The 22,677-nt window shown below is 24.6% G+C and overlaps 2 protein-coding genes across 6 annotated transcripts; one reads left to right on the top strand and one right to left on the bottom strand.

Moving 5' to 3' along the window:
• Positions 1 to 753: 753 nt before the first annotated feature.
• On the top strand, positions 754 to 9,095 carry Mtrnapol (mitochondrial RNA polymerase). Of its 2 annotated transcripts, none has more exons than XM_072001583.1 (18): positions 754 to 1,043; positions 2,801 to 2,914; positions 2,998 to 3,200; positions 3,439 to 3,602; positions 4,086 to 4,435; positions 4,535 to 4,881; positions 5,035 to 5,304; positions 5,419 to 5,766; positions 5,942 to 6,112; positions 6,287 to 6,412; positions 6,515 to 6,715; positions 6,893 to 7,168; positions 7,345 to 7,590; positions 7,678 to 7,837; positions 7,955 to 8,183; positions 8,279 to 8,450; positions 8,657 to 8,748; positions 8,912 to 9,095. In XM_072001583.1, exons 1-18 carry the CDS (start codon positions 902 to 904, stop codon positions 9,030 to 9,032), a joined length of 3,732 nt encoding a protein of 1,243 aa, XP_071857684.1. In that variant the 5' UTR covers positions 754 to 901; the 3' UTR covers positions 9,033 to 9,095. The 2 variants fall into 2 exon arrangements, with proteins under 2 accessions (XP_071857684.1, XP_071857685.1); XM_072001584.1 differs by lacking the exon at positions 754 to 1,043 and adding an exon at positions 1,712 to 2,225.
• A 211-nt stretch (positions 9,096 to 9,306) lies between these two features.
• On the bottom strand, positions 9,307 to 22,611 carry Tefu (Serine/threonine-protein kinase tefu). 4 transcript variants are annotated; one of them, XM_072001577.1, is made up of 19 exons: positions 22,514 to 22,611; positions 22,265 to 22,381; positions 21,890 to 22,027; positions 21,375 to 21,795; positions 20,786 to 21,139; positions 20,297 to 20,693; positions 15,832 to 20,183; positions 15,195 to 15,521; positions 14,824 to 15,129; positions 14,522 to 14,736; positions 13,952 to 14,292; positions 13,303 to 13,769; positions 12,933 to 13,162; positions 12,648 to 12,764; positions 11,894 to 12,049; positions 11,582 to 11,727; positions 11,400 to 11,506; positions 10,355 to 10,633; positions 9,307 to 10,156 (listed from the first exon to the last, which is right to left on the bottom strand). In XM_072001577.1, exons 2-19 carry the CDS (start codon positions 22,334 to 22,336, stop codon positions 9,978 to 9,980), a joined length of 8,604 nt encoding a protein of 2,867 aa, XP_071857678.1. In that variant the 5' UTR covers positions 22,337 to 22,381; positions 22,514 to 22,611; the 3' UTR covers positions 9,307 to 9,977. The 4 variants fall into 4 exon arrangements, with proteins under 4 accessions (XP_071857678.1, XP_071857679.1, XP_071857680.1 ...); XM_072001578.1 differs by lacking the exon at positions 22,514 to 22,611 and having other exon boundaries at positions 11,978 to 12,049; positions 22,265 to 22,505; XM_072001579.1 differs by lacking the exons at positions 9,307 to 10,156; positions 10,355 to 10,633; positions 22,514 to 22,611 and adding an exon at positions 10,644 to 11,002 and having other exon boundaries at positions 22,265 to 22,507.
• Positions 22,612 to 22,677: the final 66 nt, after the last annotated feature.

Below are 22,677 nucleotides of genomic sequence, written 5' to 3'. Positions count from 1 at the left end.
ATTTTATAAATTTATAATATCTATAAATAAAGAAGATGCTAAGTAGAAAGCTCTTATAACCTATATTAACCTATCAATACATATTTCATGTTTTAACTCTATCTAGTGCATTGTTAAAGAATTTTTTCTATTTTATTAGAATATGAGAAAAAAGATATAGAAAAATTTTTTTTAACATGTAATAATGTTTAAAATGGTATTTCAACTTTGTGAATAAAATTTAAAAATTTTAGAAATTTAAAATTGACATTTCTGACAATTTTCAATATGCATTTATTTTATGTTTGTATAATAATATTGTAACATAATGTATCATATGAGTGTAGCAGAAAAATGAAATAATATTGTTAGAAATTCAATAAGTTATAACTTGGTTCTTTAGAAATTTATTTCATGTGACTCAAAACATTTTAAATTCACCATTCATATTGCAAAAATTATTATCTATCTTTACCAGAATGGAAATAGTTGTAAATATTACAAAAAAAGAACTTTTTTCTAATTTTACACTTTCCACTTTAATAATTTAAAATTCAATAAAACAATTTATATTACTACATATGTATATAATTTAACAATATGATGTGTTGTAGATTAAAACTAAATTAACAATTCATATTTAATCAGCAAAATACATATGCAAAATAAAATATATATGCAAATATAGCAAAATAAATATGAAATTTTCCCTGTCTGAAATGAGTATAAAATTTTAAGAATTTTCATTCTACAAGATGCCATCTATTAACTACATGTTCATGTTGTTCGTGAATGTGAAATGCTACTTTTCATTTCGTGGGTTATATTATGTTGTAAATGATAATTTTCCTATATAAATTTGTCATTATCTGCGAGATGATTAACTATTACATAGTGGTTAACTTTATGTAATCATATAAAAATGTACAAACTTTTAATAACACGAGTTACGGAACGAATATCTCCACATGGTGTTTTCTTCATACCGAAGCAAGTAATAATGATGCAGCGACCAATGCGCCTATGCTCTTTCTGTAACTTTTACCACGGAAATATATCAAAATGTATGTTTACATTGTATGTAATTTAGTTTTATGAATAATTCATATATATAAATATTTTATTACTTTTTGCCTGCCGGCTATAAAATGAGATTGAAGTAATTTTTATATGTACATATTTTAGGGTTTGTGTCATTTAGTTTCAATTTTTTAGTTTATCATTAAAATTTATGATTAGCATATCGTTTTCTGCGAAAGTTGATTTTAAGATAGTCACTTTGAGCGCTCTTATTCGATATGACATATTTACAGTGGCAGGCAAAAAAAGTTTAAAATTCATACTTGTGTACAATAAGTATATTACATTAATAATAACTTTGCATTAAATATTTTTTACCATATTGATAACAGTCATCTCTTATATAGACAAACACCATCATGCATAAGTAATTGAACATTTTCAAATTATTATAAATATATAAAATATATTTCTTTATACTAATTTTCGTTTCTGATCTTACCTTGGACTACCATATATAGTTATTAGATGTGGATGAAAACGATAGTTGATATTAATTAGTATAAATAAAAATGTATCAATTGAAGATGGCTAAGAATTGGTTGTGCATTAATATCTAAGTTAAATGACTTTAAGTTTACCTGTTCAATGTTGAGATCTTAAAATGATTAGAATATGTATTTGCAATCATACTTTGTATATATATTCTTTGTTTCAAGATCAATTTAGCAGAACATTTGATCCCAATTATGGCAAGAAGTAAAGAATTAACAGTAAAGAAACAATCTTCTGTCATAATATTGAAAATATAATAAGAATATCAATGTTTTAATTGGACTACATTAAGTGTTTAAGTACTTATACATGGTAGTGTATATATCATATCTATTTATAACTGTTTTTGTCAAAAATAATTGTATTTTTTAAAAATATAGTATTTTGTGTACTGATTAACCATTAAACTTTCTTTTGTTCTTTACTGTAACAATCGAAGCCTGAACTATAAGCTATAAAGCGCTCAAGAAAATTTGTATATCATTTGGAAATGATTTTCCTAACAAATATATAATATATAGTAGTTTCAAAAATTGAAATCAGGAAATGAAATGCTTAAAAACAAACTGCATGTATCATCTTGTAGTAGCATGAATAACGATTTGTAGAAAGATTATCAATGTAAAATCAAGTAGTATTTATGACATTTGTTATGAAATTTCATAATAAAGGTACACAAAAAATTTTATTTATACAAAGTAAAAGGTAAATATATTAGGGGATTTAACTCATAATGCAAAGCAATGTAAATATGAATAAAGTGAAAATCACTTTGATAAGTAATTTTAAAATTTAGTTGGGAAACTAATATAATTTTTTATTGGAATTATCTGTTTTTAACAGTGCAACATTATATGACTAAGAAAATATATGTATAATTAGAAATAATATATATAGGAATAATATAATAAACAAGGAGTCCTAGAGTTTGACAGTTTAATTTTGTCAGCATATTGTACGTTGTGACAATTAGTAAAAAATGTCATATACAAATAAGTCATTAAAACCTTTTTTTAAAAAATTACAAATATAAAAATAAGAAATTTGTTATAAGTATTTGACGTAATAAATTTATTTATTAACAAATAGATATTGTCTTAAATATATGTCATTTAATGTTTAATGTAAATGTGTACTGTATGTATAAAATATTAGATATGAATTTGGTGTTTCGCATTCATATACATTTTTTATTTATTCATATTTACAAGCTTATAACTGTAATGTACATTTATTTTATTTATAGCTATCAAATACCAGCAAGTTCGTATTTATGGTACAACGGTAAATATATTAGGTCATTCACCAATAAAGAAAGAAATGAAGAAAAGGACAAAAAATTATGCTGAATTATTAGCAGGTAAAATTTGACATTACATTTACACAAATGTGTTTCACATATTGGCATAAATTATTCTGCAATATTGTACCTCTTTATTATAGTAACAGATAAAACAGTAAATATTAAGAGGACTGAAATTGAAAAGTTAACAGCATCTGATTTATCCATGCTTGTTGATAATCCTGACATCACTACAGACAATTCATGTGAAAGTAAAGATGTTATACTTAATCAACTCTTTGATTCAACATATATGAATGAAAATTATGATGATTTTTGTAATACTGAAGCTGTTTTAAATATTGTAAGTTACAGTAATTTATTCCTAATTGATTGTTTTAAATTATTTGCTTTACTTTAAATATGAAAATATTAAATAGAATATTAAACATAATTAATTAACAGAAAAGTTATAAAAAGTTTAGTTCATAAATAATAATTCATAAAAATATTTAAAAGATTTTTCAAACATAATGTTACATTATTTAAGTATTATAACACAATAAGATTATATATTTATTTACTTTATAACTTATTAATAGGAAAATAATGTAGATATAGTTACTAAAAATGAAATGAAAGATAATTTGAATATTGGTAACAAAATCAAGAAGAATATGCCTAAAAAAGATTCTACATTTCATTCTATCGAAAAGACCAAATTGAAAGGAGGTCAGAAGTTGAAGAATGTGTTGGAGTTAAGTATGTATGTATTATAAGAATGAAATTATGTTATTTTGAAATATTTGTTTTCAATTTAATAGCTCTATTTTTATCAATATCTTTTCTTTATGATTTTGTACATGTCATGCAGCATGTAGATTATTACTTATTAAAGCCATTACTAAACATTACAACACATTACAAACAATATGATATGAGATTTTCTTGGTTTATTATAAAATTTAATTTTTGTTACTGTAGTAAGCTTTATAATTATCATTTTATTTTGAAAATGATCATATTGAAATTGTCTTGAGCAGAAATATAAACAATTTTTAATAATATAAAATTTTCATGATATATTTTTCTCTTTTAATTCTTACTTTAACTTTTGTTGAATATTGTAACTTTATAAAATATTTATTATTATTATTTACTAAATTTTGTTTTGCACATATAATTAGCATTGTATTATTTTGTAACTTTGATTAATAATAATTTTTACTAACAAAACTGTTCCTCTTAGAGATAATGCAAAAAAGATGAAAATATATAAAACTGAAAACAAGTATGGAGTAAAAAATTATGTTGAAAGTTTATTAGCACATATAGAAGTTTATTTAAGGTGTGGATTGTTAAACAGAGCAAATAAAACCTTAATGAAATATAGGAAATATGTTAAAAATAATTTTAAATGTAATGAAAGTATTAAGCTTTACAATATGCTTTTGGAAGCTTATGCTTCCAGAAGAAAAGTAGAGAAAGTTTTAGAGTTATATGATATGATAAAAAATGATTCTTTAACACCAACACCCGAAACTTATGCACATATATTTGATACTTTGGGAAATAAGACTGTAGATAAAATGCAAATTGGTAATTATATATACATATTTTATTGCATATAAATTTTTAATATGATTGAACCTGCATGTATAAAGGAAAATATACTATAATAATATATTTCATTTGCAGAATTACTCAAAAAATTGAATGTTGAAATGAATAATTACAATATATCTTTTGATGATATCTTTAATCATAAGCCATACTTTAAAATTGACCAGCAAGAAAATATATTAAAGGCAATTAGGATATTAATGCCAAACTTTGAACCAGCATACACTACATTAAATAGAAACTATGAATGTAAACTTATAAGAAAAATTCTAATGGAAAGTAACTATGAAAGTCCAGCAAAAGGACTATTTACAATAGAAGAACTAAAAGATTTGTTTAAAACACAACTTGAAGCTGAATTAGCAATTGAAATAGAGATACCAAGTATTGAAACATGTAAGGAAAATAGAAACATTAGTCTGGTAAGATATTATTATGCAATATTCTATTGCCTAATATTCAAATATATATTAATTTTTATACTTAAAAATTACACTTGCTTTTATAAATACAAATGCTTTTTATATATTTTCAAGATTTGATATAGTACTAATGGTTTCTTTATCTTATATCAGAAAACAAAAATTACGGAACTAGAAAATTATTGGAAAGTTGCAGCATTGGAAGCTTTTGAAAGGAATTTGAAGTGTTTAAAACAAAAGGAGTGTCAAGATCATAAAGCTCTGATGGTTTTGTATCCATTTTTAGAAGTTTTGGATAAAGAATTCTACATAGATGCTATATTACGTGAAATTAGACAAATAGCTGCAGAATCAGAAACTTTTAGTTTATCCCTTAAAACATTATACATTATATTGGGAAAATACATTTATAGGAAGTATGAAGTATGAAACTATTTATATAAATTATATTTATACATTTGTTGATAAAATATTTGTGTACTTTGTCATTATAATTTCCATATACATACACTCAATTTTTATAATCTTAATTTATAGATTGAAGTAAAGAAACAAACTGGAGTGTTAGATAAAATGACTAATATTTATTCAAAATACCTTCAATGGTACCTCTATCCTGAAAAAATGCCACATTTAAATAATATGAATAATCGTACTGTATGGAAATATTTTGAGTATAAGGAAACAAAATATGGTACACCTTTAAATTTTAGCTTTTTAAATTGGCCTACGGATGTAATGGAAAATATTGGCAAATTTTTGTATCATATTATCTTGAATGATATTATGCTTAAACCTGAAATTCTAAAAGGACAAAATTTAAAATATTCTATACCTGCATTTTATACATTGTTTAGGAACAAAGGAAATTATTTATCAGAACAGGTTTGTATGGAATATTATTAATTAAATATTGGAATATTCAAAGTTTTATAATACCCAATATTTTCAGATAGTTTTATTGGGAATGTTATTGAACTCATTAATATCTGAGAGCTTTAAAGAAAAAATCAAATATTATTTAAATATTTTTAATACAAAATTTATTTTTATGTTACAGATTAAACCACATCCTCTGGTAGCAAAATTATATAGAAAGATACATTTAAAAACATTAACATTTGAATCACTTCTTCTACCTTCTTGTAGTCCACCAAATCCATGGGTTTCAATACATTTAGGAGCATATCTTATAACAAAAACTGATTTTATAAGACTCCCAAGAGATTCTGTAAGCTTGTAATTTTTATTTATTTTTTAAGTATATATATATATATTATACGATATGAGATACTTTATCTAAAAGTATATGATTTGTTCAAAAGTATACAATATATAATATTTCGTATATCTTCAACATTATACTATATAAAAGTAATGTACACTATTTATATTTTTTATTTAGAATGATTTACTGCATACATTAAAAAATACAGAATCAGAACAGTTATTTCCTATATTTGATTCATTGAATCAGCTTAGTTCTATTCCATGGAAAATTAATACTGCTATACTCGATATTATAATTAAGGTAATTCTGATATTAGAATAATTGTCTAATAGCTCTTATTGATAATGAATACAAATTATAATTATTATAAATAATTTCCATTTGTATGTGTTTTTTAATTAGATTTTTCAAGATGGTGGTTCTGTAGAATTAAATGTCCCTCAATCAGTTTCTGTATTAACTCCACCAAGTCCAATAAATAAAAATGCTACTGTTGAAGAGAAACAAAAAGAAGCAATAGCAATAGCTCAATATCATCAAAAGAAGTATGATACGTATTCGTTGTGGTGTGATACTCTTTATAAGTTATCCATCGCCAATCATGTATGTTTTTTTATCTTTTGAAATATATTAATTTTGTATTAATAAGCAAATTACTGTTAAATTAGGTATGAAGTATATATTAGACTATTTTTTAATTCCTTTATAACTTTTATAACGAAATACGTAATTTTATATATTTATACCATTCTATATATTGAATCCTTTATTTTTTTAAAGTTTAGGAACAAAATATTTTGGCTCCCACATAATTTGGATTTTAGAGGAAGAACTTACCCAGTACCTCCTTATTTAAATCATTTATCATCTGATTTGGGCCGATCTTTACTTTTATTTGGAAAGGGAAAACCTCTAGGTCCAAATGGATTAGATTGGTTGAAATTACATGTTATTAATTTAACTAACTTTAAGAAATTAAATTCTGTTCAAGAACGGCTTGAATATGCAAATCAGAATATGGATAATATACTTGACAGTGCTACTAAACCTTTAACAGTAAGTTTTTATTTCAAATAAAAGGATTGTTTTTTATTTTAGTATATTAAAGGACAAAATGAAATGGCTAATAAGAAATTTATAATTACATGTTTATATTAAATAAACCTACACAATTTTTTTAAATTAGAATACTTGAAATAATTTTAAATAGAATTGGTATTTATATTGTAAAGGGTAAAATGTGGTGGAAACAATCAGAGGAACCATGGCAAACTTTAGCTGCGTGCATGGAAATAGCAAATGCATTAAAAGCACCAAATGTAGAAGAATATATATCTGCGTTTCCAATACATCAAGATGGCAGTTGTAATGGACTTCAACATTATGCAGCACTTGGTAAAGATAAAATTGGTGCGAAAAGTGTTAATTTACATCCATTTCATACTCCAAAAGATGTATATTCTGACATAGTGTCAGTTGTAAGTTTACTGTATTACACAAAGTTGTAGGTTGCAATGTATGTACGTAAATATTTTCGGAAAGAAAAATATTCAGTTACATTTTAGATTGAAAGACAACGACAAATTGATGCAAGAAATAATGTTAAAATTGCGCAAATATTGGAAGGATATGTAAAAAGAAAAGTTATAAAGCAAACTGTGATGACAACAGTATATGGTGTAACAAAATATGGTGCAAAAGCTCAAATAATGAAACAGTTAAAAGGTAAATTTCATTTTTCAATATATGTAGAATATTTGGACAAAGAAGAAAAGATTTAAGGTATACTGTTACGAACCAAAAAGAGATGAAAATTTATTTTAATATTCATATTTTGTGTAGAAATAGAAAACTTTCCTAAGGAACATATTTGGTCTGCTAGTATATATTTAACTGAAAGCACATTTCACAGTTTAAGAAAAATGTTTAAAAGTGCAAGAGAAATTCAAGATTGGTTCACAGAATGTGCTCGAATTATTTCTTTTATTTGTTGTGAAAATGTGGAGTGGGTTACCCCATTGGGTCTTCCTGTTACACAACCTTATATGAAGCAACAAAAATCTTCAAATAGGTTAGTACAAGTATATAATTTTATAAATACATCAAGTTACTTTTAGTATCTAATATTGTAATGTTCAAAAGTAAAATTTTTGGAAATGTTTATAGGAAACCTGATAGCATAAAACAACGAAATGCATTCGCACCAAACTTTATACACTCTCTAGATTCCACTCACATGATGCTTACCGGACTAAATTGTAATAAAAATAATATTACTTTTGTCTCAGTACATGATTGTTTTTGGACTCATCCTTGTACCGCAGATGCTATGAACAAAGTAAGTAAACTACAAAATAAAGTAATTTACTGCACCATCCATACATTTCAATGTTTTTGAATATAATACATAGTATAAGTCTAATAGTACTCCAACAGTCCACAAAATATAAAGTAAATAAACTATAAACAAATATAAAATGAATATAAATTGGATATTCAAACGTTTTTCATATCTTCTTATAGATACGTAATTATTTTTTATAGATATGCAGAGAACAATTTGTTGCTCTTCATTCTCAACCCATCCTTGAAGATTTAGCTATATTTTTTGTGAAACGATATTTATCAACTTATGAGTAAGTAATGTTTACAAAAATATATATTTCTAGTAAAAATATAGATTCATAATTTACAATGCAATATAATGTAAATTAATATACTGACAGTATTATATTTGAATATTATATAATGTTAATCTAATAAAACGTATATTTTAATTTGAGTATAATATAATTTCAGACAATTAAAGTGTAAAAATAAGCCTGACATTGAAGAAATACGCAAATGTTTAACTAATATACCATCAAAAGGTAATTTTGATATTAATAATGTTTTGTCATCTGTATACTTTTTTAATTAAATTTTTATAAGTCTTAGAACATTTTATGTAAATTAATAATAAAAATAAATTACTCAAATATAATGTAGTTTTCATATCTCTTACTTTACGTGTATTCAATTCATAATTTATGCCCAAATTATTATATTTTAATATTCATAAAATAGTTCTTTATTGATTTCAAATGATACATTATGCCAACTGAAGGTTGAAGATTAAATCTATTAAAATAACGATGTTTTACAGATATAGATAGATAGAGATACTTTAAAAATTTCAATATTTAGAATACATATACTTTTTATATACATTTTTTATTTTTTTTAAGTAGTGTTACTTATACAGAGCATTTCTGAAATTATGGTACATGCAGTCGGATGGTGATTCTACATGCAAAAATAAGTCGAAAAAGAAAAAATAACACTTTTTCGTTTAAGACTTCGTTCTTGAGAAAAATGAGTTTGAAAATCCATCAGATATTCGTGTATTAACTGGATGTTTCAAATTATGAACTTCTATTTCTGTATTATTAAATATGGACAATGCCACGATTTGATTCCCGTTATTGTTGTTATTTTATTTCCGCGATATCTTTCCTTTATTCTGTATTTAATTTGCATTTTGAATAATTTTATAAATAAAAATAAGATTAGTACTTTTTAAAAATCATTTTATTAATTAGGTACTTAATGGAATTAAAAACTCATTTTTTTTCGTAAGTGAAACTTTAAATGAAAAACGTTTTTTTTCGATTTATTTTTGTATGTAGAAACACCACGCTTGTATATGTCAGAGACACACTGTACATATTTATATTTATAATTCGTATAAAATTTAAAATAAATAAATTTAAAATACAAATATCATACTTTTAAAGTAGTGTTATGGAATAAGTGATTTCTAAACATATCACATTTGGATAAAATCTTTCGTTTTTTTTTTTTAAGATTATGAAATATAGGAATATTATAGGTATGGTTGCCATCCACAATATAAACGACAAAGATTCATAGGATCATGGGCTTCTTGTATAAGTCTTTCAACTTGACCAGATACACTAGATGCTAATCCTTCTTCAGTGCCTTGTAGTTTTTGCTCTATTCTCAAAAGAGCTCTTTCTGCTGTCTTATTAGTTGCTCTAGAACCTATCAATAATAAATATTTTTAAAATATTTTTCTGTAGTACTAATATGATACAATAAATATGTAACGTATTATATTACATTATACATAAATTTCCAATAAAATATTAAATTTCATTCGTAGAATATTATTAATTTATGCGATTATTATAAAAAGTACAATACAAGAAAAGAAAATATGAAAGCATAAATTATATTTACATTGATTATTTTCGACTAATTTTGATGAAGTTCCGCTTTGAATGTCACGTGCTTCAGCGGGCGTTATAGTCCATTTAAATAATGGATCATATAAAAGAACTTGAAGCAGTGTTATAATTATTTGTCTTTGATCACGTAATACGGTTAATGTTTTCTCACAGCAATGTCTCATTGTTCCCTCTACTCCAGATACACCCATACCGTCTTCAATATTTCGTGTAAGTCGAAATGGAATGGTTTCAGGAACTGGTAATACCTTACCTTGTTCAAATGCTATGCCTATTATATTCAATAACAAAAAAATTGAAGTATTCATAAATTACATTATTAACCCTTTGTACTCGAAAGGGGACTCTCAGTCACCACGGCATTCCGTGCTGCAACTCAGTGGCGAGAGAGAAGCGATAGTCCCTGTTTATGCTAGATTTCGAGATCTCCAATTGATGAGAGTGCAATATTGGTTCGTAAATTGATTCCTTAGCTTTTTGTGTTCTTTATTAGGAAATGTAGTGTTAGACTTTAAAATGGAGATAAGATATTTAATCCCATATCCCTCCGAAACTATGGTTCAACTATGGTATTGAAACAACGTCTCCAACATTAGTTCGGATTCGACGATCATGGCAAAAATATTGTAGTTTAGAAACCCTAAAAAAATGGTTTTCGGAAGTGAAATTAACCCAAATGAAGTTGAACTTGATTTTGAACTGTTGAAAAGTGAGATTAATTATATTCAAGAATGCATCTTGGTGAATGCTTTATAAGTTATCATACAAAAAAATACAGAAATTAATATTACAAAATCATATTTTCAAAGATGTAAATATAGATAAATTATTAGAATATAATGTTTTTGTAAGTTAATTTGTATATGAAATCATTTTACACTAGCTGTAAGATACGCGTCACGTATACGCTAAATCAACCGGAGTAGCTGCTACGCCCGGACGAAAAGGTCCTCGAGTGCAAAGGGTTAATAATAGTACTAATAATACAATGTTGCTAATATTACTACTAGTTTAAAAAATTACGTAATCATATTTACCAAAATCAATATGAATTACTTCAGCAGTTCTTTGATCAATTAAGATATTACTTAAATGTCTATCTCCTAATCCTAAAATATATCCTGCCATTGATGTTGTTGCTATACTGTGAAAATATAGTAAATATAATTTAATGAATATGATAAATTCAAGAGTAATTACTATATAAATATATTATTACCTGCGTGTATACGCTAATCTGCGTTCAAACCATGTTTCAGGTGATGGATATCTTTCTATAAAAAAGTGATGCATCACTGGATGCATATGTGCACAACAATCCATAAATACTTTCAACTTTACATTAGTTGATGATTTTCCCACTGCCTAGAAATGAAATTTACATTATATTTCCATACTATAATATTCTATATACTGTAAGGTATCGCATAGTCATTGTAAAATTCATACTGCAAATAATAATCAAAATAAAAATAAATCAAAACAATACATATCGATTGTAAAATTAAATCTTATTTGAATATAATCTTACTGCTAGTTTGTCTCTACAATAATGTGCTTTATAATCCTTTGGATAGTATTTCTCGTGAAGTCCTTGAATAGTACCTGAACCTACCAATATAGTTACGATAGGTATTGTTTTATCACACCATTCAAGTATTCCTGATCTTTGCGTTAATGGCACAACCTAGAAAAGTAATACAGAAAACATAAGTATAGGACATATAAAATTATAATTATATTAACATATAAAATAGATATTTAATATGTCTAAAATAATTTGTATCACTAATTAATTATATATTAATATTAAAGAAATGTGTCTGCTTAAATAATTAATTTTAGTTAATATTAATCAATTCAGGAGAAGATAAAGGGAATACTGCAAGAGTAATTAATTCAAGTACGGAAGTAGGAAAGGAGCAGAAGAAAATGATAAAAAGAAAGAAAGAGAAGCTCTTATTCTGGAATGTGGCAGGAATGAAGAGAAAAGATAAGGATTTTTAAAGATATGTCGAAAAATTTGTTTTTGTAGGGTCAGCAAAGACATAGAAGGACAAAAGCTGACAAAGAATACATGACATATTATCTAAGGGATTTGATTTGGAAAGGAAGAATTTATCGAAAAGTGGAAGTCGGAGATGTAGAAGAGTGAGTTAGTTTAATGTAAGCTAAGTCCATCTCATGGCCGGTGATACTGAAAAACGTTAAATAAATAAGAAAAATAATAGTAATTAATGTAATAATGACAAATTCTTGAAATATAAATAATTTGTTAACATTACCTTGTAAGTTCTAATTGTTAATTTTCTACGTTTAGTATCTTTACGAGATTTTAACAATATATTCATTACATTAAACACTTGTTGCATTACAGCATCTTGTCGTAAATCATCTCTTCCCTAAAAGTATATTTAAATAATTAAAAGTATATAGTATTCTTTTCTTCTCTCTCTCTCTCTCTCTCTCTCTCTCTCTCTCTCTCTCTTTCTCTGTCTTTCGATAGCATAAAAAAAAATGTTTTTTTTATCCAGTATTGAACATATTACGTAATGCACTTAATAATATACCTTTATTAATTCATGTCTATATATGCCATCTGTACCAATACAAGTTAATTTTTTTGGAGTATTTATACCTCCAACAGTTTCATATGATTCTGTATATTTAGCAATGCCAATCACATTGTTGTAATTTCTGGATGGTCGTACATCAATTGTTAACGTTAGCACAAATATGTTTTCAAAATTTTTAATCTTTAAAATTTTTTGATTTCTTGGTATTTTAATTTCATGACCTGCTAGAAATGGAAATTCTATGATGAAGTATTCTACAATTAGAACTAAGTTTAAGATGTGCTATTATACGTAATGTCTGTTTATATATATTGATATATGTATAATTATATTTTCATTAAAAATACAAAATATATCTACTTACATTTATTTGAAATAGTTGAAAGATTAGCCAACATAACTAAAGCATGTGATAACTTTTCCATTTCTTGTATAATTAAATTTATATCTGATTCTTTTATTTCTTGTAACAATTTTTGTGTTCCAAGAACTCTTGGTTCTAGTGTTCTACTTTTTCTAGCTGTATTATAATCATAATCACCATATAAATTTTTTAATGCTAACAGAACTGGTAATGTATGATGTGGATGTTCTAAAGCACAACGTTGCATAATGTTATATATTTTTTCAGAAAACTCATTAAATTCATCATTCATATGCGCAGCTAATTGTGGCACAAGTGGAATAAATTTGAAAGATGGTAATCTGTTAAGATTTTCTTGCAATAAATCGTTAACTTCCTTTTGATGTATATTGTCTAACCAAAGTGCAATTATTCTAAATATTAACAAATTATAATTTTCGCTGTGCTGTAGTGCTATTAAATAATACCTGTACAAAGCAATATAATAATGTTTATTTATAGATATTAAGTAAGATAATATCAATTTTAACATAATTAACATATATTAAAATATATTAATAGTAAATGAAATATAAATATACTTTATTGATATGTGAAAAACGGAAATTATAGAGCTCTTTTATTAACTTTGTAGAAATATGGAACTTACTTTAATGCTAAAATCAAATAATTATCTTTTTCTTTTTGTATATGTTCCAGTTCTGCAACATCATTCGTATTTTGTCTTTGGTTTAAAATCATTACACTTCTAATATCTTTATCTTCACTAATTGAATGTTTATTAATTCCTTTATAGGAATATGTAATACATTCTTTTAGATTTTCAAACTGGGGAGATTTCATATATGAACTAATTTGCTGATACTGATTATCAGCAAAACGAGCTAAAGCTACTTGTGTATCATGTAAATCTTTAATTGTATCAGTATTTTGTGTACTAATTAATGTGTTTATATCTATAGATTTTAAGTAATATTTTTCTATCACAGTCTGAAAAATAATTAACAATATACATTATTTTTTTATTATGTATACATATATATATATACAATTTATTGTAGTGAGAGATTTATATAAGATATTGTAGTGAAATAAAATATTGTATTAAAGCTTAGTACATCTATAATAAATAATAATAAAGTAGATAAAGCTGATAATAAGGTACTAAGTAGTCTTAAAAATTTCATACTTTAATTTACTTTTATTTCATGATACATACCTGGGGATTTTCTGATTTTGTTTCAGCCATCCAATCTCCATAAACTCTTAATATTTGTGCTCGTAATTTTGCATCTAAAGTTTCCTTTTGCATTAAGTTACGTAAAAGAAATCGTCCAACATCTAAATCTTTCCTAACTAGTGCTAATAAAGATTCTTGATAAAGTAATTGATCTTGAATTTTTGATGGTATACCCTTTTGTTTTATTAAGATATCTTCATAAAAAAATTAAAATATGAATAAAATACATATATTTTATAATTGAATACTTAATATAATATAATAATCTTAATTATATATACCTAATGAACGTGTAGCAATATGCAAATTATCTTTATCTGCTGCTATTTTTGATATTTGCAAATATGTATTAAAAAGCGCACTTTTAATATTTGCGTTATTAATTAAAGTATCATTTATTTGAAACATAACAGTTCTTTGAGTTAAAATGGGTTCAATATATTGAAATTCATTAAAATTTGCAATATCCTGCTGTTGCCATTTATGTAAGATTTTTTCATATTCGCCTTGTTTAGCAAAGCTTAACTCTTCAATTTCATTAATTAATTGCAACTGCATTAACTTTTCATATATAGTTTTACTACTTTCTAAAAATAATCAATTGTTAAATAGATAATACTTTTTCAAAGTCAGAAAGTTTAATAATTCTTACCTAGATTAGTGTTCTTAAGTGCTTTGATAATATTTATGCGAGCATTTTGAATTGCATTCTGTATAGCTGTCTCATTACCTTCATGAAAATATTTTAATGCTTCATAATGATAAAAGTGATAATCATGTTCAGTTACTTCTAATTTTAAATTACAGTTATTTTGTGGATATAAAGCTTGATTTGTCTCACAAATATTCCAATTGCTAAGTCGCCAAGCACATTCATACTGAATGTCTTCATCTATTTTTACACCATTATTTGACATAGTAGATATAAAATTACTAAGTAAATAATGAAGACCAGACTGATATAATCCATTTGCCATTTCTGAAATGTATAATTACATATAATTTAAAGTTATTATAATGAAAATATAATTTTCTTTTTAATAAATTACAATTTATTGAAACTTTATGATCATTATAAATAAATTTTATATACTTTAAAATAACAAATTTCTAATTAATATAAACATATAACAATTTCGAAATATTTTGTTTTATATATACATAGTTTTAATGTCACATCAACTGCAAGGTGTTAAAATCTTGTTAATAAATGTTGTGCTAAAATTAATTAATTTAATGTTAAAATTATAATAAGCTCTCAAATAAATATGTAATTTTGTAATACTCACCTTTAATTACTGACATATTCCCAGAAGAAAGTTCAACATCTTGTGCAGGCATTACTTTATCCCATTTATTGGTATGTATATAATGTTGAATACGAGTGGAATGATCATGCAAATGTGAAGAACCAGTGCCATTAATTGCATCAAAATCACCTATCTTAGCGTAAGAATCTCTAAGTATATTTTGTATTACTTTCCCTTGTTCAGCTGATTTTTCATAGACATAATCAATTTTTGAGATATTAGTAAAGTTATTATAATCATTTAAAATAGTTTCACAAGACATTTCTGCATATAATATTGCAGTAAAAAATGCTGAACAATATTTGGCAGCTTTTGCAATACATATATAATTAAATTCTAAATCATTGTTTGGAACTTGCATTCTAATGTAGTTCACAATATTCAACATACAACGTACAATACAATGATCACAATTTGTAAATTTATGTGAAGGAATGCTTGTTTTTATTGTAAAATCAAAATGATATTCAAAAAATGTATTAATACACAAAGATATGGTACTCATAAACCGTTTATCTATATGAATTATCAAAAAAATAATTCTTGGTAAAATTATTTCACAAAAATCAGTACTTAACGTACAAATAGGGATTAAATTTTCAGAATAAAATCCTGTAAAACACTCTAAAATATTACATGTTAATACTATAATCCAACTAGCATATGAACCATCGGATAGAGTTGTCCAAAAGGTATTATCTGACTTTATAATATTATTAATTTTTGTGTAGTTTATAGCAATGTTGCTCATTTTTGAGTTTTTGTTCTTTATAAATGGCTGAATATAATTTAAAGGTAATACTGTCTGTGATTCATTCAAAACAGTTTTTAGATTGTTCATGTATTCAGTATCTAACAACTTTTGTCCCCAAGAAGATGAAAGTACAACATCCAGTATATTAGCACTAATTTTTCGAAACTCAATATCACTTTGAAATAAAAATTGTACCATTGTTATTATTATTTTATATGATAATATTTCTATTAAATCAGAAGATTCTTTAACATGACTTTTCTCAAAATATATCATTGATGTCAAATCAGTTGGTCCTAATTCGCCTAAACATTTTACAGCTTCAATTGAAACATTTATATCAGATGATGCTGTTAATTTTATGAGTTTGTATATCAATCGATGCAATATGCTTGAGGTACAATCTTCAAAAAAACCATGAAATGTTTCAAGTTTATCATATAGTTCTCGTAATTCTTCTTTTCTTGTAGATAATTGTATTCGTAAATGAACAATATCTTCTATACTATAATGTATATCTTTATCAGTCACTGTACACAAAAAATGTTTTACTTCTTGTTCCAAACTATGAATTTCCTTTGCTTTATATTTCAAATCATTATGTATCTTTCGTATTTCTAAAAATATAGGAACATTTGGAAATGAATTTAATTTTTCTATTGCATCAGATAATATTTCCTTTTGATCAATTATTAAGAACCGAAGTATTTCTAGAGTTATAGGTATTTTCCCTGCTTGTGCTATAGGAATTAAAGTTATGACAGTGAAATTCAAAATTTCTTTGATGTCTTCAACTCTTACACACGAAACATGTTTTATAAATTTGTAAAAATATTTACATCCTAGTTTACAAAGGGTATCGTCAAATAATTTAATTATGTGAAGTAAACTGTAACCAATATCTTTTATGATATACATAGACAATGTATTGAAATATTCTTCTTTCAATTCTTTAATAATCAATGAACAAAAGAATATGTACTGATGAAAAGCTTTTATCTTATGTTCCACAAATTTCTTTTTATAGATATTATTAATTAAATGTGATAATATTTTTTGTAATACTCTTGGGCAATTATAAACTAAAAAGTATTGTATAGACATTTTTGGTATAATAAAGTTTTCTTCTATGTACTTCAAACAAATAAGCATTGTTTTGTTTTTAAAATGAGGAGGATCTGATATTGCAAATGATATTCTTTCTCCCAATATTTCTTCAAGGTAATCTTCATCGTGTAATCTTTCAATAAGAAATATTAATATTTCTTCAAATTTTTCTTTAAACAAGTTAGAGAACTTCCTCATTTCAGCAAATTCATCTTGATTTGATTTTAATTTATAAAATATTTTTCCTACTAATGTTTTTGATCTATTTCCATTATTTTCATTAATGCAATATAATAGCCATGATACAATTTGTGGAAAAATATTTTCAATAAGTTGTTTAAATGATAAGTTAATATAATTGCAAAAGGAAATGACACTAGAAAGTTCTAGATTTTGAAATTTAATAAATGCTATTGTATTACTATATATTTTATAAAATTGTTCTTCTGATTTACATTGTGTTAAATTCCAAGGAAATAATTGTGATGAATATTTTGAATTAAACCAGTATGTCATTAAATAACTTAAATTTTCTTCCATGATGTTTGAATAATTGATTTTATTTGCTATAATACTTATTGATTTTGAAATTATTTGACTTTCTACCATTTTGTCAATGCTAAACTGTAACATTGTTAATAATGCACGACATTGAAATGTTCCATTGGTAGATATTATAGCAGCAAGCATTAGTGAAATACTTGCTGTTGTAATTTCCTTCTCGTCTGTTTTTATTTTGTCATCTGTTTCATTGTTAATGGTTAACTTGTTTATTGACTTTTCTATTTTTGTAAATAATGTTTCTTTCCATTCGAAATTAATATTCTTTAAAGAATATATCTTTTGTATACACTTAATTATTTGCACTTGTACAACAAATGAATGACTAATAAGGGATGATAAAACTCCTTCAAATATTGGCATTTGATTCAAAGTATGACATGTAGTATGACAGAAATGGGAAGGACTAATATAAATAATTTCTGAGAGACAATTAATAAATTCTTTATGAGCAAGGACACCATATCTTTTTTCAAATCGTAGCTTATTAAATCGAGCAATAATATTCATTAAATTATCTAACTTGTAATTGTAAACTAAGGCATAATTAAAGAAATATGGTAAAACATTTAATATATAACGTATAATTGTTTCATCTTTATAGCATTCGTGATATAATTGCAACAAATTTTTCAATGGTAGTTCATTGTGATTTTTCGATAACTCTTCTTTATCATATTTTGATAGAGATTTTAAAACTGTTATAGCCATCATAAAATCAACTGTATGTGAAAGATCATACATATCAATTTTAAGCAAGTTATCCATAAGTTTTATTTGAATTTCACATTTTCTTTCCTTTAAGTTCATACAACAGAATAATGCTAATGCTTTTGTTGTTTGTATCCTTATTGTACCTTTGTCACAAAAGTTACACGGCTTTGTTTGTACGACTTCTCTACCTAAATATTTATGTCTATTTAGTCTAGACTCATAGCCATCATAATAATCACGATTAGTTTTATAATCGGAAATTTCATTGTCCTCAATATTCATTAAACTAAATATCTTTTCTACCATTTTGAATGTTGCAGATGTAACAATTATTTTTGCTATATCAGTATCATATGATGTTCCATACAATGTATTAAGTGCTTTTGTTACATTAAATAAATAATTATATTTGTTTCTTGATGGATTAGTTATTTTTTCCAATGAATTATAAGCAATGTCTATATGATTTTTCAATGCTTGTATCAAAGATAGATCTTCGATATTTTTAGATACCATATTCAATTCTCTCATCATTGATAAAACTTTTGCTACAACCGCAATCTTTATTATAATTATGTGAAGAGCATTATTTCCATCTTCAATAATAACATGTAAACTGTTTATTAAATAAGTTACAATATCTTCCATAAACAGTACATATCTATTTACTTCTGGCTTTTGTTCTGCATTTTCCACCTTTTCTTTAGTGAATACATTTTTTTTATACTTTAATAACAAATAATAATGTTCAATGTCTTCATAAAATGACTCAGTATTTTGTTCAATTTTTAAACAATCACATATGTCATTAGTATCATATTCATTGAATTTTATTTGTTTCTGATGTTTTGACTTTAATGTTATGCCAATAAGTAATAAGCACAGTTCATCAATTCTTATCTGTGTTGCCACTTCGTGCCAAGGAATATTTAATATCCATTTTATAAGACATGACCTAACAGAATTTGTATCCATTGCTGGTGAATATACATTTGTATTAAATACTTTCATATTAGTAGGCAAAGGCAAATGTTCACAGATTACTATTAATGTACGAAGACTCATAATAGACCACTTAATAACATTTGTCAAATATAGCTTTAAAAGTGCATTTGGATTTGTTATTTTATTATGTATTATAAAAAGCTGTGTGAGTTTATGAGTTGATATTTCATTTTGATTTATGTTTAATGATCTAAAACAATAAGTTACTACAGACACACAAACATAAAATCAATATTTTAAAAAAATGTAAAATAATATAAAATAAATGTATATGACCTAAAATCTGAAATAAATAAATAATACCTTAATAAAATATCCCATATTTGGTCCCAATAAATATTTGAATTTTCTATATCCATTATGGAACATAATTTTTCATTCATTAACAAAACAGCAGCTAGTTCAAATAAATTATTCATGATCTTTTCTTTCTTAAGAGATAATGTAAAAAGATCCACTAAAACTTTTAAAAATGTTGGAAAATCTTCTGATTTTAAACATTCAGGATATTGCTTAAACAATATTGTTAAGACCTGTATCATGGGCCAAGCTTCTTCTGGATTATTATCAATAAGCATATCAACCGGTCCATTTATTTTGACAGCAATTCGTCTGCGTTTTGCTGGTTGTATATAATCATAATTATTGAATGATGTTTTCTCAGTGATCAAATCTGGATTTTCCATTACTTGTTTAAAAACTAAAATAATTATATTTATTTTTAGACTAATAATTAATAAAATATATTTATTTTAGATATTCTTTATTTTAAAAAAGTTACAAATATATTACCTTCAATTGCAAACCAAAGGAAGCTCTTTGAAAGTATATCAGCTTTAAAATCTTTCAAAATCATTAGATACATACTTTTAAGAGAATTGTACCATTTTCCCCAATCATAAGCATAAGCACCATCGCATGTTTTACATACTCCTTTTGGGTGATGAATTTTTACAAAAAATAGTAAAAGTTTATATTTTTCAACAGAACTGTCCAATCTGATTATATTTGGTAAAATATTTTCACTAAAATGACACAGTGTAATTCTATATTCTACTGCAATTTGTTGACATATTGTATATGTAACTTTGTAACTAGATTCAGCTAAAATTTCTCCATTTCTTTCTATATCAAGGAAAATACTTTCTAAAATTGGGAAAAGTTATAGCATGTTTTATTATGATGTAGAATTAATAATATATATATATATATATATTAATATTAATATAATAATAAATATATATTAATAAATATAATATATATATTTAATATATATATATAAATTAGTTAAATTATAGATAATATATGGTTGTTGCTTTTAACATGGAATTTTAGAATAAATTTTAATTAAAAAGATTGTTTTAAAAATTTCTTTACATACCTAAAAATAATAGTATTTCTTTTACATTTAAAAATAAATTTGTATGCAAACAACCATACTCAATGATCATTTGCAATGTATCTAAAACAACTCTTTTACTTATAGGAGATGACATATATTTATATAAATTTAAACACATTTTTAACAATTCCTCCCAATGTTCTTGAGTCATGTTCACCTGATATATTCTAAATGGTAGTATATAAGAATTTAGCACATTTATATAAGTATCGTGATAATATTCGTATATATGTGTCCCTAAAATTTGTAAAATTAAAGGCATTATATCTTCACATTTTAAAAGTGGTACTTTATGACAATTTGCATGTCGAAATGTATTTTTCACAAGTATGCATGTATAATTTCGTTCAGTTATTGCTCCTTTATTAGAAGAATCTTTATTAGCAAGTCTATCTGCTTCCTTGAATAAAAATAAAAATGGTTATAACATTGTGTAAAATTACTTCGAACAAATTTCATTTTAATTATATTCTATAGCATAAAAATATATTTACATTTAATACTATCCTATGGACACTATGTATTATATATGACCAATCTACAATACTTTGTGTTCTTTTCTTTGTATTTTCACAAATTTCTAGTATTGCATCTTCATTTTCATATAATTCTAATAATTCCTGAACACACATCTAAAACGAAAATTATAATTTACATTTAGTACAATAAATAGCATTATCCTTTACACAATGAAAGATTATTATTATTGAACAATGTCTAAAACATTAATACGTGTTAATTAATGTAACCTTTCTTGCCTAGAAATTGCCCCAAAATGATAAAGTTTAATATTCAATGATGTAAAACAAACATTATATAATATATGACAGATTACAAAAAATTATCCGTAGGTACATATGTATACATACCTTCTTTCTTGCAACTTTCTTACTATCTGCATTTCTTAATATTTCTTGTACTCTTTCCAAATATCTTGACATTTTTATTCCAATTCTTGATATTTACTTATATCATACTACATACTCCTGAAAAGAAAATTCGTCAAGTTACATATGTATGTATATATATAAATTTTATATATGCATATATACAACAATTGATAGTACTGACAATACAATATTAGCTATTAAAAGATGTTTAACTGAAATAATACTTACTTTTCATTCTCAAATAATCAAATCTACGAAACTATCATTTTACTGGTTACTCTTTGTTAAACCTTTTCTAGTAAAAGTACTAGATGAACAACAAGATTCACTAAACTAATTATATAGAAAATATAACTATGAATATTCAAATCAAAGTAAACTTATATATAATA

Source organism: Bombus fervidus, chromosome 4, assembly GCF_041682495.2.
Source record: "Bombus fervidus isolate BK054 chromosome 4, iyBomFerv1, whole genome shotgun sequence".
Taxonomy (NCBI): Eukaryota; Metazoa; Arthropoda; class Insecta; order Hymenoptera; family Apidae; genus Bombus; species Bombus fervidus.
The sequence above is the reverse complement of the archived record's forward strand: the minus strand, read 5'-3'. Positions and strand labels throughout refer to the sequence as shown.